Source organism: Prionailurus bengalensis, chromosome B3 (genome assembly GCF_016509475.1).
Source record: "Prionailurus bengalensis isolate Pbe53 chromosome B3, Fcat_Pben_1.1_paternal_pri, whole genome shotgun sequence".
NCBI classification, from domain to species: domain Eukaryota; kingdom Metazoa; phylum Chordata; class Mammalia; order Carnivora; family Felidae; genus Prionailurus; species Prionailurus bengalensis.
In genome coordinates this window covers 856,834-879,959 of record NC_057355.1, presented here as the reverse complement: position 1 = coordinate 879,959, position 23,126 = coordinate 856,834, and the positions used below count along the sequence as shown (strand labels likewise).

The 23,126-nt window shown below is 64.0% G+C and overlaps 1 protein-coding gene across 3 annotated transcripts in view; it reads left to right on the top strand.

Moving 5' to 3' along the window:
- The window catches only part of ADAMTS7 (ADAM metallopeptidase with thrombospondin type 1 motif 7), a 41,210-nt gene that overhangs the window by 12,810 nt on the left and 5,274 nt on the right, over positions 1–23,126 (top strand). For 2 of the 3 annotated variants that reach the window (XM_043554590.1, XM_043554592.1), the window contains exons 5-19: positions 1,386–1,469; positions 1,787–1,911; positions 2,708–2,857; positions 3,916–4,059; positions 12,530–12,674; positions 13,485–13,577; positions 13,894–14,039; positions 14,160–14,329; positions 14,507–14,640; positions 15,444–15,564; positions 16,628–16,872; positions 18,343–18,490; positions 20,058–20,184; positions 20,701–20,914; positions 21,208–22,473. In XM_043554590.1, the coding sequence (XP_043410525.1) occupies positions 1,386–1,469; positions 1,787–1,911; positions 2,708–2,857; positions 3,916–4,059; positions 12,530–12,674; positions 13,485–13,577; positions 13,894–14,039; positions 14,160–14,329; positions 14,507–14,640; positions 15,444–15,564; positions 16,628–16,872; positions 18,343–18,490; positions 20,058–20,184; positions 20,701–20,914; positions 21,208–22,473 (3,312 nt within the window). The remainder of the gene's footprint in view (positions 1–1,385; positions 1,470–1,786; positions 1,912–2,707; positions 2,858–3,915; positions 4,060–12,529; positions 12,675–13,484; positions 13,578–13,893; positions 14,040–14,159; positions 14,330–14,506; positions 14,641–15,443; positions 15,565–16,627; positions 16,873–18,342; positions 18,491–20,057; positions 20,185–20,700; positions 20,915–21,207; positions 22,474–23,126) is intronic. The other variant, XM_043554591.1, reaches the window with a different exon arrangement.

The following is a 23,126-nucleotide window of genomic DNA, read 5'->3' as shown; positions in this document are numbered from 1 at the left end:
TGGGCTGGAAGAGGGCCCACACAGACCCCGCGGGGCCGAGGAGACCAATGTCAGCGAAACTGTCATCTTGAGGAATCTGAAAGTCAGCAGACGGGCTGCTAGGAAGGACACGTTCACGTGCTTTGGGAGTGTCTGGCAGAAGAAAGGCTCCTCAGAAGATGTGCTCGAGGGTTGAGAGCTGGAGACGGGAGGACAGAACTTGGGAAAGACAAGAGGGAGGACATTCCAGGCCAAGGGCACAGCATCTGCAAAGGCCCTGTGGTATGGAGAATCAAGGGCTTCTGAAAGAGCCAGAGTGGTTGGACCAGGGAGTGAGGACGGAGGGGCCGTCAGCGTGTGGGGCGGGACTTGTCTTCACCCTGTGGACAGGAAGACCCACTTGCTGCTTTAAGCAAGGGCACGGTGACTGGGTTTGCATTTCAGTGGCAGGTGACTATGAGGCTGGAGGAGACCTTTACAGCTGGCCAGATGAGAGGCTGTTGCCTCAGGCTGGGCGGTGGCCTTGGAGGTGGATGTAGGGAACATCCAGGAGGTGGAATTGGTTGATGCTGGGGAGGGGGCGGTGCACGGATGATGCTGGGGAGGGGGGTGGTGCATGGAGGTGGACGGAGGCACCTTGGGTTCTCAAAAAACAATCTATCCTGTTAATGGGCTTTTGTATCCTCTTGATAGTGTGTGTTTTGTCCATTTCTATCAAAATATCATTTTTCTTGATGAAGCTGCTGGAAGCCAACTCATGACTGGCCTGTCCCGCCGTCTCTGCCATCTGGGAACCTGATGCCTGTCGCAGGCTGACCTCTTTCTTGTTCTGAGGGAGCTTCCCCCACCCATCTCCCCGCACCTTCACATACCTTCCGTCTTTGGGGGCGGCCTTTCCTGGGACCGGGTGGGGAGCCCCCGTGCAGCCGTGGGGCCTCCGAGAGCTTGCGCCTGCCGTCTTGGCCCCACGGCTGTGCCCCAGGGAGAACTTGAGTGTGGGGCGGTGGGGAGACTCTGGGGGCCTGTGCCTGCCCCAGCCCCCTCTCTAGTCCCGGCCCGCGTCTCCTGCCTCGTGGGAGGACTCAGTCCTGGGATGCTGGTCCTGGCGAACCCTGGGCAGGAAGAGGCTGCGGGGCCTCCCAGCCCAAGACAGAGGAGGCAAACTAGGGCCCTGGGGTGGGTGAGCTGGGTGAGCAGATCCCACACTGGTGCCCAGAACGGGCCTGGGCCTGGGCTGGCCTTTTGTCCAGACTCTGCGGTGTGTGTGCAGGTGAGGGCACGTTCCCGTGTGGGTGCGCTGCGTGAGCTCCCCCGCGTGAGGACGTGGGTGGTCGGAGGTAGGCAGTGGCTGTCTGGTACCTCTCTGCAGGCTGGCGGGCTGACCGCCCCCCCCCTTTCTTGGGCAGGTGGCCGGCCTGTTTCACGACCCCAGCATCGGGAACCCCATCCACATTACCATCGTGCGCCTCGTCCTGCTGGAGGATGAGGAGGTGAGAGGTCACGTGGCTGCGGGCTGCCCAGCGATGGGCGTCGGCCACCAGAGCCCTCCTGGTCCGTCACCCAAGCGGCCCCGTGTGGAAGGGCACGGCGGGCCTCTGTGGCCCGGGCAGTGTCCTCCGTCGCCCCTGGGTCCCCGGCCGGCTCTCCGCCGGGTGCCCCCAGGATGGGCCTGTGGGGAGGGGTGGTCCCTGGAGGCTGGACCAGGGCTCCCCGGCCCCAGGGCCTCTGTCTCCTGCCTTTGGAGGAGAATGGGGCTTGGCCCTCCGGCGCTCAGGGGAGGGACCCGCGCTGCCCTCTCTGCCCCCAGGAAGACCTGAAGGTCACGCACCACGCAGACAACACCCTGCGCAGCTTCTGCAAGTGGCAAAAGAGCATCAACATGAAGGGGGACGCGCACCCGCTGCACCACGACACCGCCATCCTGCTCACCAGGTGCCGCCAGCTGTTGGGCGCGACACCGCCGGCGGGGGGGGGGGGGGGCGCCAGCTGTGGGTGGGGGGCAACGTGGCCAGCCAGGGCCTGCTCTGGAGGGTGGTGCTGCCTGAGCCCGGCGGGGTGCGGACACGGCCCTGCCTCTGGAGCCCGTGTTAGGGGAGCGCACGCACCTTTGGCTGGACCCTGGGTTCCGTCAGCGCTTGGGGAGCTCTTGTGAGTTTTCCCAGAACTGTCCGAAGCAGGCCCCCAGTTCCTCCCCCTCCCCCCGTTCCTCCCCCTCCCCCCGTTCCTCCCCCCATTCCTCCCCCTCCCCCCGTTCCTCCCCCCATTCCTCCCCCTCCCCCCGTTCCTCCCCCCATTCCTCCCCCTCCCCCCGTTCCTCCCCCCATTCCTCCCCCTCCCCCCATTCCTCCCCCTCCCCCCATTCCTCCCCCTCCCCCCATTCCTCCCCCTCCCCCCATTCCTCCCCCTCCCCCCATTCCTCCCCCCATTCCTCCCCCTCCCCCCATTCCTCCCCCTCCCCCCATTCCTCCCCCTCCCCCCATTCCTCCCCCTCCCCTTCCCCCCCTTCCTCCTTCTCTTGCCCGACCCCCACCCCCACCCCCACCCATCACCACCTCACCCACTCCCGTCTCACCCACTCCCATCTCACCCACTCCCGTCTCACCCACTCCCTCCCACCTCCTCACCTACTCTCTCCCTCATGCCCAGCATCTGGCCTTCTGGGCTTAGTTCCACCTGGCACCTGGCACCTGGTCAGGTCAGCCTGAGGATCCTTTCTCTCTGAACGCAGGAAGGACCTGTGTGCGGCCATGAACAGGCCCTGTGAGACCCTGGGCCTGTCCCACGTGGCGGGCATGTGCCAGCCGCACCGCAGCTGCAACATCAACGAGGACACGGGCCTGCCGCTGGCCTTCACGGTGGCCCACGAGCTCGGACACAGGTACTGCACCTGCTCCCGTTCCCACACTAACGCTCCAGCTTCCCCTGCAAACCCGGGGGCACCAGGCAGCTGGGCCCACGGGCCACAGGATCCCAGGGAAGCGGGCCTGGCCGTGGCCGCACGTTGTCCCTGCGATGTCCCCACCCACACCGGGCTGCTTCCCTGTGAGATGTGGGGAGGCCCACGCGGGTGCCTGTGGGCCTGGCTCGGACCGAGTCCCGGTCGGTGTGGGGTTGAGACGACCGGAAAGTCACCAGTGTCTTTAGCTGTCCCTCCGCGGTGCGCTCAGTGCTTGCGTGTTGGCTCTCGGTCCCCCACGCCTGCATGTCTGATTGCTCCGTGACCCCAGGCAGGTGCCCTGCCCTCTCTGGACCTTGGTGTGCCCCTTGTTGCTCGAGGGGGTTGGACTCACTGACGCTCGGGGCTCCTCCAGCCGGCCCCTCTGCGCGAGGTGTGTGGGCCACAGAGAGGCCTGGTGGTCAGAGAAGTCGGCGTCATCATTCACCTGCTCTGGGTTCCTTGAGTGACAGCCACGCGTGCAGGGCCTCGAAGCCGCCCGTGGTGGTCAAGAGCGCTCTGCCCCACATCTGCTGTTCCCTGGCTGTGTTACCTTGGCTAGTTCCTGGGCCTCTCTGGGCAGTTCCGAGAACTGAGCAAGGTGGGGTTTCTGAAAGCGCTTAGCACGGCGCCTGGCACGTAGTAAGTCCGAGCAAAGAGAATCATTCTTGTCTCCTTCCCCAGGATGGCGTCTCGAGAGTTTCTCTGTGACAGGGCAGCTCAGACTCCCTTAAATCCAGGGCACGGTGGGACCCGTGTCATTCCCTGCTGGGGACCCGTGCGGATGTGGGGACAGCCGTCCCCCCGTGCCCCTGGCTCGTCACTGTGGGTGCCCCTCGGGCTCAGTAGGCTGCCCCCCGCCCCCGCCCATCCACGCTCTGGGCGGGGGAAGCTGAGGCTCCGAGAGGGGTCGGCCTCCCGAGGCCCCACGGCGGTCTGGAGGCAGAGCCGCCCGGCGGCCCCGCAGCTCACCAGCCCCCGGGGCCTGTGCTCTCACGCAGTTTTGGGATTCAGCACGACGGAAGCGGCAATGACTGCGAGCCCGTGGGGAAACGGCCTTCCATCATGTCTCCACAGCTCCTGTACGACACCGCCCCCCTCACCTGGTCCCGCTGCAGCCGCGAGTACATCACCAGGTTCCTGGAGTAAGTCCGCCGGGCCCGTGGGGGGCCGCCCGGTGTCAGGGAGGCACGGGCGGGGCCGCCCGGGCTGGACCGAGAGGTCCCCGAGGCCATCTCCGTGTCCTGCAACCCCGCAGGAGGGAGAGAGGGGTCGTGGGGACCTAGGGATGGGGCTGGGGTCGAGCCCTGGGTTTGGGACGGGACGGAGACCCGACGGGGCACGGCACCGGCCGCTTGGCCACAGAGTCCTGGGGAAAGTGCCGCCGGAGGCACCGAAGCTAAAGCCCGTCCCCTCTTTCTGATCCTCTCAACTGGTGACCGTGTTTTTGATTTGCTATTTCACGTTGCTCTCGGCTAAGGAAAATTTAAAGATGTAAGTTATTAGCACAGACTTTTTCACAGTGCCAGTTGTAAGCACAAGTAGGAGAATGGACCTCGGGTGCGAGGCCCCAGACGACGCGACCCACACCCGTAGCTCCCTCGACCAGAGCAGCAGAAGTGTGTACGAAAGGAACTGGGTGGGTTTTAGTCCACTTTTTTTTTTTTTTTTAATGTTTTTACTTATTTTTGAGACAGAGAGAGACAGAGCATGAGCAGGGGAGGGGCAGAGAGAGGGAGGGAGACCCAGAATCCGAAGCAGCTCCAGGCTCCGAGCCGTCCGCACAGAGCCCGACGCGGGGCTCGAACCCACAGACCGCGAGATCACGACCTGAGCCGAGGTCGGACGCTCAACCGACTGAGCCCCCCAGGCGCCCCATTTTTTATTCCACTTGACACGTGGGTGCTCTGGCACCGCTCCCCGCCCTCGGCTGACGCTGGCCAGTAAGCGGGGTCTGAAGGGAAAAGGGTCTGGGGGTCGGCCCGTGGCCCCCTCCGCATCCTCCCCCCTGGCGTGCGGGTGGCCGGGACAGGGAGGTAACGCCGATAACACGGGACGACAGGGTTTCTGGGTCGTTCGTGGCTCTTAACACGTCACTGCCTTCTGTCCACATTTGAAGCACGTGCTGATTCCATCAGGCAGCGTGGCCTCTGTTCCCGTTCCTATCTAGACCGGGTGCCTTCTGGGCCAGCCCTAAAATTGTCCCACGGGGTCCTCCTGCCACTGACTCTAGAGGGGGTGCTTCTTTGTTCTGAGAAAAGGTGCATGGAGGTAAGGGGGTCGAAGTGTGTTTATTCTGCCCTCACACCTGATCGATCGTTTGATTTGGTATCAGCTTTGCGCTGTCGGTCGCTCTCCGTCAGCGTTGAGAGGCTTTGTTCCCGGGCGCCTGGGTGGCTCAGTGGGTTGAACGTCCGACTCTTGATTTCAGCTCCGCTTGTGATCTCACTGTTTGTGACTTCGAGCCCCACTTTGGGCTCTGTGCTGACAGCAGGGAGCCCGCTTGGGATTCCCTCTCTCCCTCTCTTCTTCTCTCCGTGTTCCTCCCTTTATTGTTCTTCCATGAGCGTGGGATGGCTTTCCGTTTCTGTGTGTTCTTTCTCCCCAGTTCTTTTCATCAGCGTTTTATCGTTTTGCTGTGCGGAAGTTTTTTACCTTGACGAGGTCCCAGTTCTCTATTTTTGCTTTTGTTTCCATTGCCTCAGGACGTACCTAGAAAAGAGTTGCCACGGCTGATGTCAGATCACTACCTGTGTTCTTTCTTCTCTGGGATTTTTATGGTTTCAGGTCTCGTGTGTAGGTCTTTAATCCATTTTAAACTTATTTTTGTGTATGGTGTAAGAAAGTGGCCCAATTGCTTTTTTTTAATTTAAGAAATTTTTTTAAGTTTATTGTTGAGAGAGAGCAGGCAGGGAGGGGCAAAGAGAGAGGGAGACAGAATCCCAAGCAGGCTCTGCACTGTCAACATAGATAGAGCCCAACTCAGGGCTCAGACTCACAAACCGTGAGATCATGACCTGAGCCGAGATCAAGAGTTGGTCGCTTAACCGACTGGGCCACCCAGGTGCCCTGAAAGTGGTCCACATTCATCGTTCTGCATGTTGCTGTCCAGTTTTCCCAACACTGTTTGTTGAAGAGACTGTCTTTTTCATATTGTGTATTCTTGCCTCCTTTGTCCAAGGTGAGTTGTCCATGTGACCGTGGGTTTGTTCCTGGGCTTTCTGCCCTGCTTCGTCGACCTGTTTTTGTGCCAGTACCACAATGTTTTGATCATCACAGCTTTGTAGCGTATCTTGAAGTCTGACATTGTGATGCGTCCAGTTTTGTTCTTTGTTTTCAAGGTTGTTTTGGCTATTTGGGGTCTTTTGTGGTTCCGTCCACATTTTAGGATGGTTTGTTTTTGCTCTGTGAGAACTGCTGGTGGTGTTTTGACAGGGATTGCGTTAAATGTGTAGACTGCTTTGAGGAGTAGAGACGTTTTAACGATATGTGTTCTTCTAATTCATGAGCGTGGAAATCTTTCCATGTCTGTGCGTTCTCTTCAGTTTTTTCATCCGTGTTTTATAGTTTCCAGAGTGCAGGTCGTTACCTCGATGCAGTTGATTCCTCGGTACTTTGTTTTTGGTGCAATTGTAAATGGGGTTGTTTTCTTAATTTCTCTTTTTCTACCTCATTATTAGTACACAGAAATGCAACAGATTTCTGTATATTGATTTTGTGCCCTGGGATTTACTGAATTCACCTATCAGTTCCAGTAGATTTTTGGTGGACTCTTTCCGGTCTTCTACGTACAGTATTATGTCATCTGCAGATACGGAAAGTTTTACGTCTTCCTGGCCAACCTGGATTCTTTCCATTTCTTTTTCTTATCTGATTGCTATGGCTGGGGCTTCCAGTACTGTGTACTGTGTTGGATGAAGCTGGTGAGAGTGGACATCCTTGTCTCGTTCCTGATCTGAGAGGAAAAGCTCTTAGCGCTTTATCATTGAGGACGATGCTAGCTGTGGATTTTTCATATACGGCCTTTATGAAGTTGAGGAACGTTCCCTCTACACTTACTTTGTTGAGAGTTCTTATCATGAATGGATGTTGTACTTTGTCCAGTGTTTTTTCTACGCCTGTTGGAAGGTTCGTGGGTTTTTATCCTTTCTTGTATCCGTGTGATGTATCATGTTGATTGATTTGTGAATCGTGCAACCCAGAAATAAATCCCACTTGATTGTAGCGGATGATGTTATAAACGTATTGCTGGATTCCGTTTGCAAGTATTTTACTGAGAATTTCTGCGTCCATGCTCATCAGAGATACTGGCCTGTAGTTCTGTTTTCTTGTGGTGTCTTTGGTTTTGGTATCGAGGTAATGCTTGCTTCGTAGAATGAATTTGGAAGTTTTCCTTCCTTTTTAATTTTTTGGAACAATTTGAGAAGAAAAGACATTAACTCTTTAAATGTTGGTAGAATTCGCCTGTGAAGCCATCTGGTCCTGGACCACATGTTGGGAGTTTTTGATGACTGATTCAGTTTCATTGCCGGTGACTGGTCTGGTCAAGTTTTCTATTTATTGCTGATTTCTTTTTGGGAGGTTATATGTTTCTAGGAATTTATCCATTTTTTCTGTGTTGTTCAATGTGGGCATTTGGTTTTTTGTAATTATAACCCTTTGTACTTTGGTGGAGTCTGCTGTATTTCTCCTTTCATTTCTGATTTTGTTCATTTGGGTCTTTTCTTTCCTCTCCTCCCTCCCCCCCCCCCGCCTTTTGTCTCTCTTCTCTCCCCCATGTCTCTCTCTCTCTCTCTCCCCCTCCCTGTCTCTGTCTCATTCTCTCACTGGTTTGATGAGTCCAGCTAAAGGTATATCAATTTTGTTGATCTTTTCAAAGAACCTGATCTGTATTACTGTGTTGTTTTTTTTTATGTTTCTCATATTTATTTCTTGTCTAATCTTTATTCTTTCCTTCCTTCTGCTGGTTCAGGGTTTTGTTCTTCTTCTGGCTCCTTTACATGTAAGGTTGAGCTTTTTCATGCTGCTTTAGACCTGGCAGATGCTTTTAACCTACAACTGCCCGTCCTTCAGCCCCTGGAAATGCTCTTGTGTCATTTGGTAATTTCGTTTTCTCCTTCGGGAGCTCTTTGACCTTCAGCTGCTCTCTCGTGTTGTGAGTTTTTACTTTTTTACTGGCTTTTACCTGTTTTCTGGGCAGCATCCACATGTTCACCCTTCTGTTAAGTTTTTTGTACTGTACTTTTAAGTTCCTGACTTCCTCCTTCTTATTGTCACGTTTCCACACTTGTTTCCTGTTTTTTCTTCCTGAGGTTATTCTTTGTATGGATTTAGTTACGTTCTTCTCCCTGCATTATCTTTCTTTAATTTTAAAAAATCTGTCACATTTGGGGCACTTGGCAGGCTCAGTCAGTTAAGCGTCTGACTCTTGATTTCAGCTCAGGTCATGATCTCATGGTTGGTGAGTTCGAGGCCTGTGTTGGGCTCTGTGCTGACAGCTCAGAGACTGCTTGGGATTCTCTCTCTCCCTCTCTCTCTCTGCCCCTCCCCTGCTCTCTCTCTCTAAAAACCAAAACTAAACCAAAACTTTCATATTAGAGGTTTTAAACTACCTGAGGTCCTGTCACACACAGGGGGAGGCACAGGGACACTGGTCGGCAGGTGTTTCTGAGTCCGTGCAGGGGACTGGCCGAGATGGGGCTGTGTCCTCGGTAGGTCGTCACATACCAGTGTCTAGAGCCCTTTTATGGAGCGGGTCTGCTTCCCCAGGGAGGAACTCTCTTCTTGTCCTGGGCGTGTACATCTGGCTGTGGATCCTGGCACCCAGGCTGGGGGGGTGGGGGGGTGGGGTGGGGGTGGCGCGTAAGGTGGGGAAGGGGCTTGGCGGCTTGTAGACTTAAATTTGTCCTCATCTCTGTCGGTCTGTCTGTAGGTCACCCTGGGCCAGATCCTCTGGTTCACCCTCTTCAGAAAGTGGTCCCCACCCTCTGCAGGTGGCCACACGGGGTTGGGAGCAGGTGTGGGGTCTGAGGTCTCCTGTCCCCAGTCTTGCTGGCGCTCCAGCCTCCATGGCTCCCTGGGGCCCTAAGCCTGAGCCTTTCTGGGGTTCTGCCTCTGGGTGGTTTCTCCCCATTGGACTTGGCTGTTGACTCTCACTGCCTGACCAGGTCAGCCACTGCTTGACCGGCTGCTTTCCAGCCTCCCGGGTTTTGCTAACCTGTTCCACGTGCCGTCGTCACCTCTCCCTCGCCTTTTGTCCTTGTGGACCTCTGCCTCGTTTACTCCTTTACTGTCCTGGGCTGCAGGGAGGGAGTGGAGATCAATCTGCCATGTTCTTCTAGAAGTCGCTCAGTGTGGGGTTTAAATGTGTGTGTGGGGGGGGGGGGCGGTGGCCCCCGACGGAGGAGGCATTGCTGGGGTGAGGGAGGAGGCGGAGAGGGGTCGTGGATGATGGTTAGGGCCTGGACTCTGGCCCCGGCTTTTCCTTGTGTTGACAGACGTGTTCCATGGGGCTCGTGACGGGCCTGCCTCTTGGGTGGCTGTGAAGGTTTGGCCCGCAGGCACGTCAGTGTCCAGCACGTGGCCATGCACGTGGTTAGCGCTCAGGGCTTCTAACTGTTATCACCACTTGTAAGCCACAGAGAATATGGACCTGAACCAGGGCAGCAGCCTGGGCATGTGGGTCAGGCCTGAAAAACACCCCAGGGGCGTGTCTCCTGGCCCACTTGGGGGCAGAGAATTAGGGGCCAGGCTGGAAGATGCGCTCCCCTCCCCGTAGCTCCCCCAGGGCTGTTCCCAGCGGTCCCCACCCAGGGAGCGCCCCACCCCCGCGCCCTGCCCCCAGGACCCACAGACACACAGGGGTCTCTGTGCTCACATTCAGCTGCTGGAATGCGTGAGGGACTTGGCTTGGGGCCTGGAGCGAGGGGTGGGGTGAGCAGGCCGGGGCCTGGGCCAGCCGGGCACTGAGGAGGGCTGCAGGGGGGCGGTGGCCGGAGAGAGGCGCGCCCGCAGCGGAGGCTCGTCTCCTCAGGCCGGCCCCCGCGCCTGCCTCCCCAGCCTGGAGGCCCAGGAAAGCTGGAAGGAGGGGGGCTCACGTGGCAGGCGTGGACCAGCCCGTCCTCAGCCCCTCTGCCCGCCGTGTCCTTGCGGGGGGCTGGGACGGGCTCCGCCCTCGGGGAGCGGGGCAGAAGGAAAAGACGCACAGACGTGCCGAGTGGGGTGAGGCAGTGTTCCCTGGGTTTGGGGGAGGCCCCGCGGCGCCCACGGGCCTCCTGGGTCTCCCCCCCCCCCCCATCCCGGACCGGATGCTTCTTGGCCCCCACCCGTAGCCGCGGGTGTGTGTGCCCCGTGCGAGGAACCTGGCGGTGAGCTGGCTGGAGGGCTGGTGCGGCTGTTTATACCTCTGTGGTTTCGGTCCCACAGGCAGCCTCAGCCTCCTGTGTGAAGGCCCAGGGAAGGTGAGGGATGGCCCAGGCCACGCGACATCTGGAGCTGGGCGGGGAGCCACACTCGGGGCTCCGACTCCCCATCAGCACTTGGGCCCGAACGTGGCCCTGATTCTGGTGTTGGGTGCTGGAGGGTCCCCCGACGCCCCCAGCCTCTCGCGCACACGCAGAACGGACCAGATGGGCTGTTGTCACTCCAGCCGCCCCGCCCACAGGACCTGACACGTGGCGGGTTCCAGCCAGGAAACAGCCGGGGGGTGGCCCTGGTGTGGCATTGGGGTGAATTAGCCTGTAGGTTGGAGGAGCCCCCAGGCTGGGGCTGAGCTCCCCCCAGGCGGTGAGCCCTCCTAGCCCATATCCTGAGTTGCAGGACAGAAGGTGTCCCAGGGTCCTGCTGACGCTTTGCCCCAGGGCACAGGCCCAGGGAGCCCCAGACCGAGGTCAGCAGTCAGAACACTGCTTTCTCTCTGCCAGGGCTCAGCTGCCATGGATGTGAACTTGCATTGGGGTGAAGTATTTGAGGTCAGGCTTATGGACGGAGGGGAGGAGCTGTGCACCGGGCAGCCCGGCAAGTGGACGCGTGTGGCCACTGGCGGCTTGGGCCCGGCCTCAGACTCTGACGTTACCGCTCTCCGGTGTGACCCAGGGCCAGTGACGCTCTGCCCTGGGGGCCCTGTGTGTGTGAGAAGGGGATTAGATTCTGCCCAGGGTGTTTGAGGAGCGAGCGAGGACCTGGCCTGGGGTCACCTGGGGCAGAGGGCTGGGTCCCACAGCTGCTCTTTTGCCACCGCCCACCCGACAGGGTCTGTTTTCTGCTAGCACAGACGGTCCAGGTGATCTGGGGGGAGGGGTCCTCAGGACCCTCAGCGGGAGTCCGGTCTCAGTGTTCACTGCAGCCCTGGGTGGAGCTTGGGGCCTGCCACCAGCTGGGGGACTGAGGAGACCCCAGACCCCCACCGCATCTCACCCACGGTCCCGGGGGCTGATGGCCCCCGGCCTCTCCCCACACCCGCCTGTGTGCTGGCCTGCGTCCATCTCCCAGCCTGTCCCCATCCTGTGGTGTCTCCTCTGTGCCTCCCCACCAGACCCCAGCACCCACCCCCTCCAGCCTTCTGACCCTAACCAGGACCCTCCACTCATCTGGCGCCCCGCACCTCAGGCTGGAACACCGGAGGGCTTCTGCCTCCCCCTGCCCTGCCTGGCTGGGGCTGCCCGGGCCGGCTACCCATCACCCCCGACCTCAGTTCTCCCCAGCCACTGCCGCCCCGAGAGAGGGAGGGAGGCCCCCGGACACCTTTCTGACTCCTGCATGATGGCAGTGAGCCCTGGGCTCGTTGGTCAACATGTGGGCCTGGCAAGGGCAGCAGGATGGCCACTGGCCCCCAGAGGCAGTAGCTGCGCACAAGGTGCCCGTGGAGAGATGCGCTGGCATAAGTGGGCCCGAGCTGGGCCTGGGATACCTTCTGTCTCTGTGCTCCCTGCCTGCCGATCAGGGTTCCCTGTGCTTCCAGGGGGAAGGCAGGAGTAAATGAGGGAGTGATGGGCAGGCAGGGCTGCCCCAGGCTCTCCCAGGCTGTGGTCCCCCACAGAGACCCTAGATCTCAGCCTGGGGTGGGGTGTCAGAGGCGCTGGCTGCTGTATCAGCTGTGGCCTGATGCTCTCCAGATCCCTCACTGACGTGGCCGGGGCCCCATGCGGTGGCGGGGGTGGGGGGAGGTGGGGGGGAGGAGGGTGGAGCCTGCAGGAATTCAGAGCAGGGCCGGGAGGGGGCTTGGTGGTCTGGAGGCTTCTGCGGCCGGGCCTTTGGGCTGGGGATCCAGGAGACAGTCCTCACAGGAGAGTACTAGAGCACCGTGGCTGGGAGCCGTGGCCCTGTGGGTGGGGCCAGTTGGTTAGGGAGCCTGAGTGTGTCCGGAGACACGGAGGCCCGGAGGGAGCAGGAAGGCCTGAATGCCGGGCCGGGGGTCTGGGCTGGAGGTCGGAGGGGAGGCTGGGGTGAGCGACGAGGCTGCAGTTTTCCTACGGGTTTAGTGCTCTTCCCTCCCCGCCGCGCCCCGCCCTCGCCCCGCCCTCGCCCTCGCCCTCGCCCCGCCCCGCCCCTCCGAGGCCTCCCTGATGGGTCTCTCAGGCTGTCCCCCTTGCCCTGTCCCCTGTCCCATCTCTGCAGCCGGGGGTGGGGCCTGTGCTTGGACGATGCTCCCACCAAGGATGTCATCGACTTCCCCTCGGTGCCACCCGGGGTCCTCTACGACGTGGGCCACCAGTGCCGCCTCCAGTATGGGGCCTATTCGGCCTTCTGTGAGGACATGGACGTGAGTGTGGGCACAGGTGGGGGCGGGGCTACCCTCCGCGGCCTGCAGCGCCTGCGCTCGGCCCACACCCCCACGTGATGCTGGGGGACTCGGCCTGTGGGATCCTCCTCGGGCTGGGTGGCTACACACCCAGCTCTGAATTCTGGGTGGACCATTTGCCAACTGTGCGGCTTTGGGCGAGACCGTCACCTCCCAGGGCTGGGTTAGAAGAGGCAAGATAAAACCCTGGGGGAGACCCCCCTCCCTGGGGGAGACCTGCCCTAACCCGGCCTTGTTAGAGACCCCGGGTTTGGTGGGGGTGAGGGTCTTTCTAAGGGAGTGGGTGGGGCTGGGAGAGGTAAGGGCGGGTGAGGGGTGGAGCTGGGAGAGGTATGGGCGGGGCTGGGAGAAGTAAGTGTGGGGAGGGGGTGGAGCTGGGAGAGGTGTGGGTGGGGCTGTGAGGTGTGGGCCGGAAGCTGGGAGGGGGAGTAGGCGGGGCTGGGAGAGGTAAGGGCGGGGAGGGGGTGGAGATGGGAGAGGTGTGGGCGGGGCTGCGAGAGGTGTGGGTGGGAGGCTGGGCGGGGGAGTAGGCGGGGTTGGGAGATATATGGGCAGGGCTTGGGGAGGTGGGTGGGAGGCTGGGGAGGGGGCGGGGCTGGAGGCCGTTCTGAACAAGCCCCAGCGCCCCTTGTTTGGGAGAAGATGGGAAGGGCCCTCTGGGAATCCCATTTGCAGACCCCCACCCTGTGCCAGCCCCACACAGGGTGGTGAGGGGTGGGCGGGTGGAGGCAACAGGGAGGGGTCAGGGCATGGCCTGTGTCCTCCCTGCAGAATGTGTGCCACACACTCTGGTGCTCCGTGGGGACCACCTGTCACTCCAAGCTGGATGCAGCTGTGGACGGCACCAGGTGTGGGGAGAGCAAGGTAGGGGACAGTGTCAGGTGGGGGGGAGGGGAGGGGTGGGGCTCCCAGCGTGCCTCTGCTCTGCAGGCAGCCTTGGCTCACGCTAGCTCAGGCTCTTGGAGTCCAGCCTCTCTGCCCTGTCCCGCCTGCGCGCTGGACCAGGAAGTCGGCACCTGGGCTCTGTCGTTCCTGTGCGCCTCCACCACTGGGAGGAGCCTCCTCTCTCCTTGGTCTTGTCCTCTGCCTGCCCTGGCCCCCCAGCTGCCACAGTGTCACCAGGGCGGGGATGGCCGACTGGCCTGGGTGCGCGTCTCCACCTGGTCGGCTGTCTCGGTAGTGGTGTCTGAACGGGGAGTGTGTTCCTGTCGGCTTCCGGCCTGAGGCTGTGGACGGCGGCTGGTCGGGCTGGAGCGCCTGGTCCGTCTGCTCGCGGAGCTGTGGTGTGGGCGTGCAGAGTGCTGAACGGCGGTGCACACAGCCTGTGTGAGTGTGGGGCTGGGGGCCCCCCCGGGGACTCGGCGGCACCGCGCTCACCGTGCGCTCACTCTGCCCCCCCCCGCCCCGCCCCCCCCGCCCCCCCCCGCCCCACCCCGCCCCCAACAGGCCCAAGTACAGCGGCAAGTACTGTGTGGGCGAGCGGAAGCGCTTCCGGCTGTGCAACCTGCAGGCCTGCCCCCCCGGCCGCCCCTCGTTCCGCCACGTCCAGTGCAGCCACTTTGACGCCATGCTCTACAAGGGCCAGCTACACACCTGGGTGCCGGTGCTCAACGACGGTGAGTCCTGCCGCCCACGGGGAGGGGCCGGGGGGCGGGTGGCAGGAGCCGGGCCCCCACCCCAGCTGGGCCGGGCCAGGCCGGGCTGGGCTGTCCCTGGAGCCTCCAGCCCGTTCCTGACACACAGTGCGACGCCCGCCCCGGCTGTCCCTCACGGCTCTCCCTTTGGGCCCCCAGCCAGCCCCTGTGAGCTGCACTGCCGGCCTTCGAGCGAGTACTTTGCTGAGAAGCTCAGGGACGCTGTGGTAGATGGCACCCCCTGCCACCAGGGCCGGCCCGGCCACGACCTCTGCATCAATGGCATCTGCAAGGTATGCCCGACAGGAGGGGCGTCTCCCACACCGGCTGCCCCGGGTTCCCTCCTGGTCCCCTTCTGGCCCCCGTCAGCAAAGGCCACCCCCCCCCCACCAGCACTGGAGCCCCTCACAGGCGGACCTTGTACCCCCAGCCCCTGCACCGTGGCTCTCCTCCCCTCCTCCCCTCCTCCCTGCCTGCTGTCCGAGCCTCTGAAGCTCGGCCCGCACCTGCACAGCCCCTGCCGGGAAGCCAGAGCCCGGGTCAGCCTCCTACTGGCCAAATGACCCCGGGCAGTGGTGTCCTCTGAGAGAGAAAGTGGCCGGTTCTGCACCCCTGTCACCGGGTTCGGTGATGCCACTGCAGGGGCATGCAGGGCCCCGAACCTGGCAGATAAGTGTCAGTAATGCCAGCAGCGTGTATGCTCGCTTCTGGTGTCAGCCCGGCCTCTTCCCCACCCGTGTCCCAGCCACTGTCCCCCACCCGAAGCACTGGGGCCCAGAGTGGCAGGGACGCGCTTGCCCGGGGCCTCTGATACAGATTCCTGTTTCCAGGAAACTTTCGTCCACACTGGGGGAGCTCCTGGGGTGCTAGTGCCCCGCCTGCTGTAGCTCTTTGTGAAAGGCCCCCCCCCCCGTACCTCATGCCCCCTCAGCATGGCCTCACTGCACGCGTGGATCCCCCCCGTGTCACACCCGGGGACAGGCGGAGTGGGGGCCTGCTCCCACCCCGGCGGACCCCGGCGGACCGTGGCGGCAGGGGCCAGGGAGGGCTGCTGGCTGGTGGCCAGGCACTGGGGCCTCCCTCCCGTGTGTTCCAGAACGTGGGCTGTGACTTTGAGATTGACTCGGGTGCTGTCGAGGACCGCTGTGGCGTGTGCCACGGCAACGGCTCCACCTGCCACACCGTGAGCGGGACCTTCGAGGAGTCTGAGGGCCTGGGTACGCGGGGGTGGGGGTGGGTGGGGGGGTTCTCCTAACTCGGCAGCCCTGCCTGATCCCCAGGGTCCCGCCCGGGCTAGAGACTGGAGGCAGGGAGACCACCCCGCTGGGTCCTCTCGGGCATCAGGCACCTTGGCCCAGACACAGAGACGTGTACTCAGGGGAGTCCTTCTGCCCCGGGGACCCCGGGTTGGCTGATGAGGCTTATGGGTGGCGCCAGCCCCTTCAGAGGCTACCGCCTTCTTGTGAGGCTTCAGAGAGCTGCCCCCCCCAACTCCACCCCCTCAGCCGTGTGAGTGCCGGCTGCGTGTGCTGGGTGAGGGGGGCTTGAAGGTTGCGTGTGCTGGGTGAGGGGGGCTTGAAGGTGAGGAGCTCACAGCGACAGGTGACGAAAGCTTTCAGTGTGGCAGGTGCAATTGTGGGGGGCCCAGCAGGCTGTGAGGAAGGAGGTCCTGACCCAGGGAGGTGAGGGGAGAGTTCCTGGAGGAGGGGGGAGTTTAGCTGGTGCGTGAAAGACCCAGGTGAGATGGGAGGAGTGTTTCATGCAGGAAAGAGCTGTGTCCCCAAGGCCCGGGTGCATCTCTGTGCAGGCACCCGTAAGGAGCGGGGCCTCGGGCGCTGGGCCAGGACGCTCGGACCCTGGAGCCCCATTCATACCCCAGCAGGGCCTTCGGGCACATTACTTAATCTGTCTGGGCCTCAGTTTCCTCATCGGTCAGATGGGGGTGACGGCAGCCCCTGTGTCACCGGGTAAAGCGCATAGAGTCAGTGAAGGAACGGGAACGGGCTGTGTGGGCAGCACGGAGGGTGTCCCCGGGAAGGGCCCAGCTAGCCTAGGCATCCAGGAGAGGCGTGAAGGGGCATGGGTCACGGGGGCAGGATTTGAGGGTCCCCTCTAGGTTTAGGTGACCTAGGACACATGGGACCCTCTGCCTTCTGGAGGAGCTTGGGCCCCCGGGCTGGTGGTGGGACCTTTGCCGTCAGCAGGCCGGGTGGAGCGGGAAGGGGGGCGAGGGAAGGGGACGGTCAGCCTCTTAGCGTCTATACACCCCCTGGCCAACAGGGTACGTGGACGTGGGGCTGATCCCGGCTGGTGCCCGTGAGATCCGCATCGAGGAGGTGGCTGAGGCCGCCAACTTCCTGGCCCTGCGGAGCGAGGACCCTCACAAGTACTTCCTCAACGGGGGCTGGACCATCCAGTGGGGCGGGGACTACCCGGTGGCGGGCACCACCTTCACGTACGCGCGCACAGGCAACTGGGAGAACCTCACGGCCCCCGGCCCCACCGACGAGCCCGTCTGGATCCAGGTGCCTGCCTCCTGAGGCCCAGGGTGGGGGGGAAGAGTCGGGCCCCGGGGGTCCAGCACCGCCTGCCCCACGGCGAGACAGGGCCCTGGGCCTCTGCCTCCCTTCCCCCGTCTCTAGGACAGCCCCACGTTGTAGCCCCAGGTCCCAGAGGTGGCTGGGGCTGGGTCCGGGTCCCTTCCAGTGATCGCTCTGGGCAGGTGGCAGGACGCCTCGCGCTCGTGGGGATGCCTTGTGCTCATGGGCCCCGGGTGGGCGGTGGGGATGCCTCGTGCTCGTGGCTCCAGGTGGGTGGTGGGGACACCTCGTGCTCGTGGGGCCCTGGGTGGGCAGTGGGGACGCCTCGTGCTCGTGGGGCCCTGGGTGGGCAGTGGGGATGCCTTGTGCTCACGGCCCTGGGTGGGCGGTGGGGACGCCTCGTGCTCGTGGGGCCCTAGGTGGGCAGTGGGGACACCTTGTGCTCGTGGGGCCCTAGGTGGGCGGTGGGGACACCTTGTGCTCGTGGCCCCCTGGGTGGGCGGTGGGGACGCCTCGTGCTCATGGCCCTGGGTGGGCGGTGGGGACGCCTCGTGCTCGTGGGGCCCTAAGTGGGCGGTGGGGACGCCTCGTGCTCGTGGCCCCGGGTGGGCGGTGGGGACGCCTCGTGCTCACGGGGCCCCGGGTGGGTGGTGGGGACGCCTCGTGCTCGCGGGGCCCCGGGTGGGCGGTGGGGACGCCTCGTGCTCGCGGGGCCCCGGGTGGGCGGTGGGGACGCCTCGTGCTCGCGGGGCCCCGGGTGGGCGGTGGGGACGCCTCGTGCTCGCGGGGCCCCGGGTGGGCGGTGGGGACGCCTCGTGCTCGCGGGGCCCCGGGTGGGCGGTGGGGACGCCTCGTGCTCGCGGGGCCCCGGGTGGGCGGTGGGGACGCCTCGTGCTCGCGGGGCCCCGGGTGGGCGGTGGGGACGCCTCGTGCTCGCGGGGCCCCGGGTGGGCGGTGGGGACGCCTCGTGCTCGCGGGGCCCCGGGTGGGCGGTGGGGACGCCTCGTGCTCGCGGGGCCCCGGGTGGGCGGTGGGGACGCCTCGTGCTCGCGGGGCCCCGGGTGGGCGGTGGGGACGCCTCGTGCTCGCGGGGCCCCGGGTGGGCGGTGGGGACGCCTCGTGCTCGCGGGGCCCCGGGTGGGCGGTGGGGACGCCTCGTGCTCGCGGGGCCCCGGGTGGGCGGTGGGGACGCCTCGTGCTCGCGGGGCCCCGGGTGGGCGGTGGGGACGCCTCGTGCTCGCGGGGCCCCGGGTGGGCGGTGGGGACGCCTCGTGCTCGCGGGGCCCCGGGTGGGCGGTGGGGACGCCTCGTGCTCGCGGGGCCCCGGGTGGGCGGTGGGGACGCCTCGTGCTCGCGGGGCCCCGGGTGGGCGGTGGGGACGCCTCGTGCTCGCGGGGCCCCGGGTGGGCGGTGGGGACGCCTGTGCTCACGGGGCCCCTTGCCCACCTGCCTCAGCTGCTCTTCCAGGAGAGCAACCCCGGGGTGCGCTACGAGTACACCATCCACAGGGAGGAGGGTGGCCACGGCCACGGCCACGGCCAGCCGCCCGAGTTTTCCTGGAGCTACGGGCCCTGGAGCCAGTGCACGGTCACCTGTGGCACAGGTGAGGAACGGGGTGGGCGCGGTGCCCGGCTTCAGCCTCCGGCTGGCTGCTTACATGTGGCTCTCGGGCCCCCGTGTCCAGAGCGGGGCCGCCGGCAGTCCTGTCCCCGGGTCCCTCGGGGGAGAGGCCGGCACAGGACCGGACACGTGCTGAGTGCCCGGTGTGTCTCAGCTGCTGGCACTGTGTCCCCAGAGACGCGCCAGCTGCCCCTATCTTCGTTCTCACTGCTCAGCAGGCCCCTCACCGGTGCTTCTGTCCCACGCCAGACACCGGACCCTCGTCCTCACAGTCTTCCATGGGCTCCTTCCTCCACCTCCTGCTGCAAACGGGCTTTGTGGCTCCTTCCTGGGCGGCCCGGAGCCTGGTGCTCCCTGGCTGCTGCCCCAGGAGGGGCTTCGCAGGGGGGATGGGGAGGAGGAGGAGAGGTGGGGAGGAGGGAGCCAGGACCACCGGCGTGTCCCCACCCCCGCTCTGAGCCTCTGGGCCCAGTGGCCCGTTCCCCACACACACTCATTTCTTCCAACTCTATGAGACGTGTAACAGTGTCGCTGACCCCTGTTCCCCGGGGCTCGTCACCCCCAGTGCTCGTCACCCCCAGTGCTCGTCACCCCCAGTGCCCCTCAGTGTCCAGGGATCTCAGCATCAGGAGTCTGGGACAGACGTCTGCTCATTCCTTTTTAGTTTTTAGTTTTTTATTTTGAGAGCACGAGTCAGGGAGGGGCAGAGAGGGGGTGGGGGGAGAGGGAGCATCCCAAGCAGGGTCCGCACTGTCCATGCAGAGCCTGACTCGGGGCTCAAACGCATGAACCACGAGATCATGACCCGAGCCGAATAAAAAATTGGACACTTCATCGACTGAGCCACCCAGGTACCCCTCAAACACTCCTTAAAAACCTCGTGTGATGATAAAGTGGAAACCGACACACGGAAACCTGGCAGAAATTTTCAAAAGCTCTTAAAAAGTATCCTGTCCCATAGAGCGTCTTTACGTTTACAAACATGACTGCAAACCCGTTAGACCGGGCCCTGGGGGTCAGCGGACGGCCGCTTCACAGGTGGGCGGCTGAGGGGCGTGTGGCGCTGCAGGTCGTGGGGTGCCAGCTGGAGCACCAGTGCAGGTGGCTCGGGGTGGCCTTAGGGACCCAGGACCTCTCTCCCCATCCGAGTGTTCCCCTCACGTGTGTCAAGGTAGCCCCGCCCTCCCCCTTCTTGGGGTCCAGGCAGGAAGAAGGAAGTGGCGAGGGGCTGACCCCCAGGGGAGAGACTCGTGTCCTACCTCCCTGTGTCCTTCCCTCGCACACGGGAACTCCCATGGGGAGTGTTCTCAGCAGGTCCTCGCAGAGCGCCCAAGCCTCCCAGCTAGGACGCCAAGGGGCTGGGCCCTCAACGCCACGAACCTCCACGCTCTGGTCCCCATCTAGGGGTGGAGGCGGAGGCCTTGTTCTGGGAGGGTTCTAGAGGAGCGGGTGTGGCCTTGTCTCTGGGTGCGGGGCAGCCCGGGCAGGGGCACCCTGGGCAGGGGGCACCCTGGGTGCCGGGCCCAGGCTGAGCCCCCGCGGCCCCTCAGGTATGCAGAGGCAGACTGTGCACTGTACCGAGCGACAGGTGGGGCCCGTGGACGAGAGACACTGTGACCCCCTGGTCCGGCCTGATGACCGCCAGAGGCAGTGCAGCGAGGAGCCGTGCCCTGCCCGGTGAGCCCGCCCTGACTGCTCCTGGCCCTGCCACAGACCCCACATCCTGGGCCCACAGGAGGGGCTGAGGGAGTGGGGCTAAAGGCCCAGGTCGTGGCCACCACCACCCCAGCCTGGAGCAGCTGGCCTAGGATGTCCCTGGTCACTAGGGTTTGGGTCTCGCCCAGCCCCCCGGGGAGGTCCTGTCACTGGGCTTCGGGGCTTGCAGCTCTGGGAGATTGTCCCCTGGGCCCTGACCCGACCCGACCTGCCTGCACCCCGAGTGCCTGGGAGATTGTCCCCTGGGCCCTGACCCGACCCGCCTGCACCCCGAGTGCCTGGGAGATTGTCCCCTGGGCCCTGACCCGACCCGCCTGCACCCCGAGTGCCTGGGAGATTGTCCCCTGCGTCCTGACCCACGTGCACCCCGAGTGCTTGGGAGATTGTCCCTGGGCCCCAACCCACCCCACCCCGCCTGCACCCCCAGTGCCTGGGAGCGTGGCCAGGCTCTGCTGATGTGGCCCGTGTGCCTCACAGGTGGTGGGCAGGGGAGTGGCAGGCGTGTTCCCACTCCTGCGGGCCCGCGGGCCTCTCCCGCCGCTCTGTGCTCTGCATCCGCGGTGTGGGGCCGGATGAGCAGAGGGCCCTGCAGCCGCCTGCCTGCGAGCACCTCCCCCGGCCCCCTGCCGAAAGTCCTTGTAACCGTGAGGTGCCCTGCCCCGCCACCTGGGCCGTGGGGAACTGGTCTCAGGTGAGTGTCAGGATGGGGGGCCCGCCCCCAGCTCCACCATCGGTCTTCAGGGGGCCCTTCCTGGCGGGCCTCATGGTGGGAGGGCGGTGGGGGCGTCCCCCGAAGCCTCGGGGACTAGGCTGCCCTGGAGAGCCACCACCGCACGCCACGGTCTGGGGCTGGACAGGCCCAGAATCAGCTGGCCGAGGGCTCCCGCTCTGCCCTTGGCCAGCAGGCAGGGCGCCCTGGGCCCTGACCTCCCCTGGTCCGTGACCTCCCCTGGCCCGAACCCCTCTCTCCGGCCTCCTCTCCAGTGCTCGGCTACGTGCGGGGATGGCGCCCGGCTCCGGAGTGTCCTCTGCACCAACGACACTGGCGTCCCCTGTGACGAGGCACGGCGGCCGGCCGGCAAGACTACCTGCTCTCTGCCGCCCTGTCCGCGGACCCTGGACGTGCTGGGCCCCGAAGGCTCGGGCAGCGGCTCCTCCTCCAGCCACGAGTTCCTCAACGAGATCGACTTCATCCCCCCGCGCCTGGCCCCACGCCCCCCACCCCCCTCGTCACCCGAGCCGACCGGGGTGGGCAACGCCATCGAGGAGGACCCTGGGCTGGGCCCGCCGGGGCCCGTGTTCGTTGACGATTTCTACTATGACTACAATTTCATTAACTTCCATGAGGACCTCTCTTATGGGCCCTTGGAGGACCCCGCCCCAGACCTGGCAGGTGCGGGGGACCGGACACCCCCGCCCCTGAGCAGTCCCGCTGAGCCCCCCACAGCCACCCCCCTGCCGGCCTCAGAGCTTCCTGGGACGCCGGGAGGCGGGTCGCCTGCCCCTGGGCCCGGCCAGGCTGGCCTCTCCCCGCCCCCACCCTCAGAGCAGACCCCCGGGGACGCCCTGGTCAATTTTTTGCCTGAGGAAGACACCCCTGTTGAGGCCCCAGACTCTGGGCTCCCCAGCTTGCCCCGGCCCCCCACTCCAGCCGGTGGCACGGAGAAACCGGCTGCCCCTGGGAGCCAAAACAGGGCCCTGGGAGGGAAAGACAGCCAGAGCTGGACGTCCCCTCCGTGGTGGGAGAGGACCAACGAGCTGTCCGAGGAGGAGGGTACCGGCCCCCCCCAAGGGCCCCACCCCACCCCACCCGCCTCACCCGCCACGGGCCCCAGCCACTCCTCCCCCAGTCCCGACGCAGGATCGCTGTGGACAGCTGGGACTGTGGCCTGGGAGCCAACTCTGAACGGTGGCCTGGGGCCTGCGGACAGTGAGCTGTGGCCCAGCACTGGGGGGGCTCCTGCCCCTCCTCCTCCGCCGGTTGCTCAGCCAGAGACCCGGGACGGGGACAGCACCCTGGAGCCGGGGCCTCCCACCCCTTGGACCCCGGCAGCACCAGGAGCCTTCTTCCTGCCGGCCCCGGGCCCAGGACTTGTGGGCCCCGAGTCCCCTGGTTCTGTGGTGTTCACACCAGCTCAGGACGGCTCGGCCAATGGCAGCATCATCCCTGAGGCCCAGCCAGACCCCAGCCTGGCCGTGCACCTGCCCCCTGCTGGGAATGCCAGCTGGGAAGTGGGCAACTGGAGTGAGGTAGGGGCCTCACCACCTCTATCTCCTCCTTTGGGACCCGGGGACCAAACCCTGCCTGTGCAGGGCGGGGGGGGGGGATGTCGTCTCAGGTCACGCCCTCCGTGTGCCCCCGGGGGCAGTCCACCCCATCAGGCCCGTTTCTTGTCTGAGTGGTGAGGTGTCCGGGGAGGCGCCCATCCCTGGAGTCCCCAGAGGCCCCCAGTGGCATGGGGGTCCGCCAGGAGGGCAGGTAGCACAGATGGGGGCAGCCGGGGGCAGCGTCCCTCACACCCGGCTGGCAAGCTCCCTGGACAGGGCGGCCATAGCCCCCTGCCCCCAGCGGCCCCTCCCCACTCAGGCCAGCGAGGGTCTGAACTTGACAGGAAGAAGCTGGCAGGTGCCCCCCCAGTGTCACTGTTCAATTCTGTTCAGACTCCTCATCCTGGGTGGGGAGGGACAGGCGGAGACAGGAATCCAGACTCCCTTCCTCCGTGACTTTGGGGAGCAGTGAGCCTGGTCACGATGGCTGGGTCACCTCGTGCGTCCCCTGTGGGCACAGACCGTGGCTTGTGATTTTTGGTCCTCACGCACGGTCTTCTTGGGAGGTGGGTGGAGAGCTCCCCTCTGCAGAGGGGGAGACTGAGGCCCTGGCTCCACCAGGGTCCCCGCCCCCC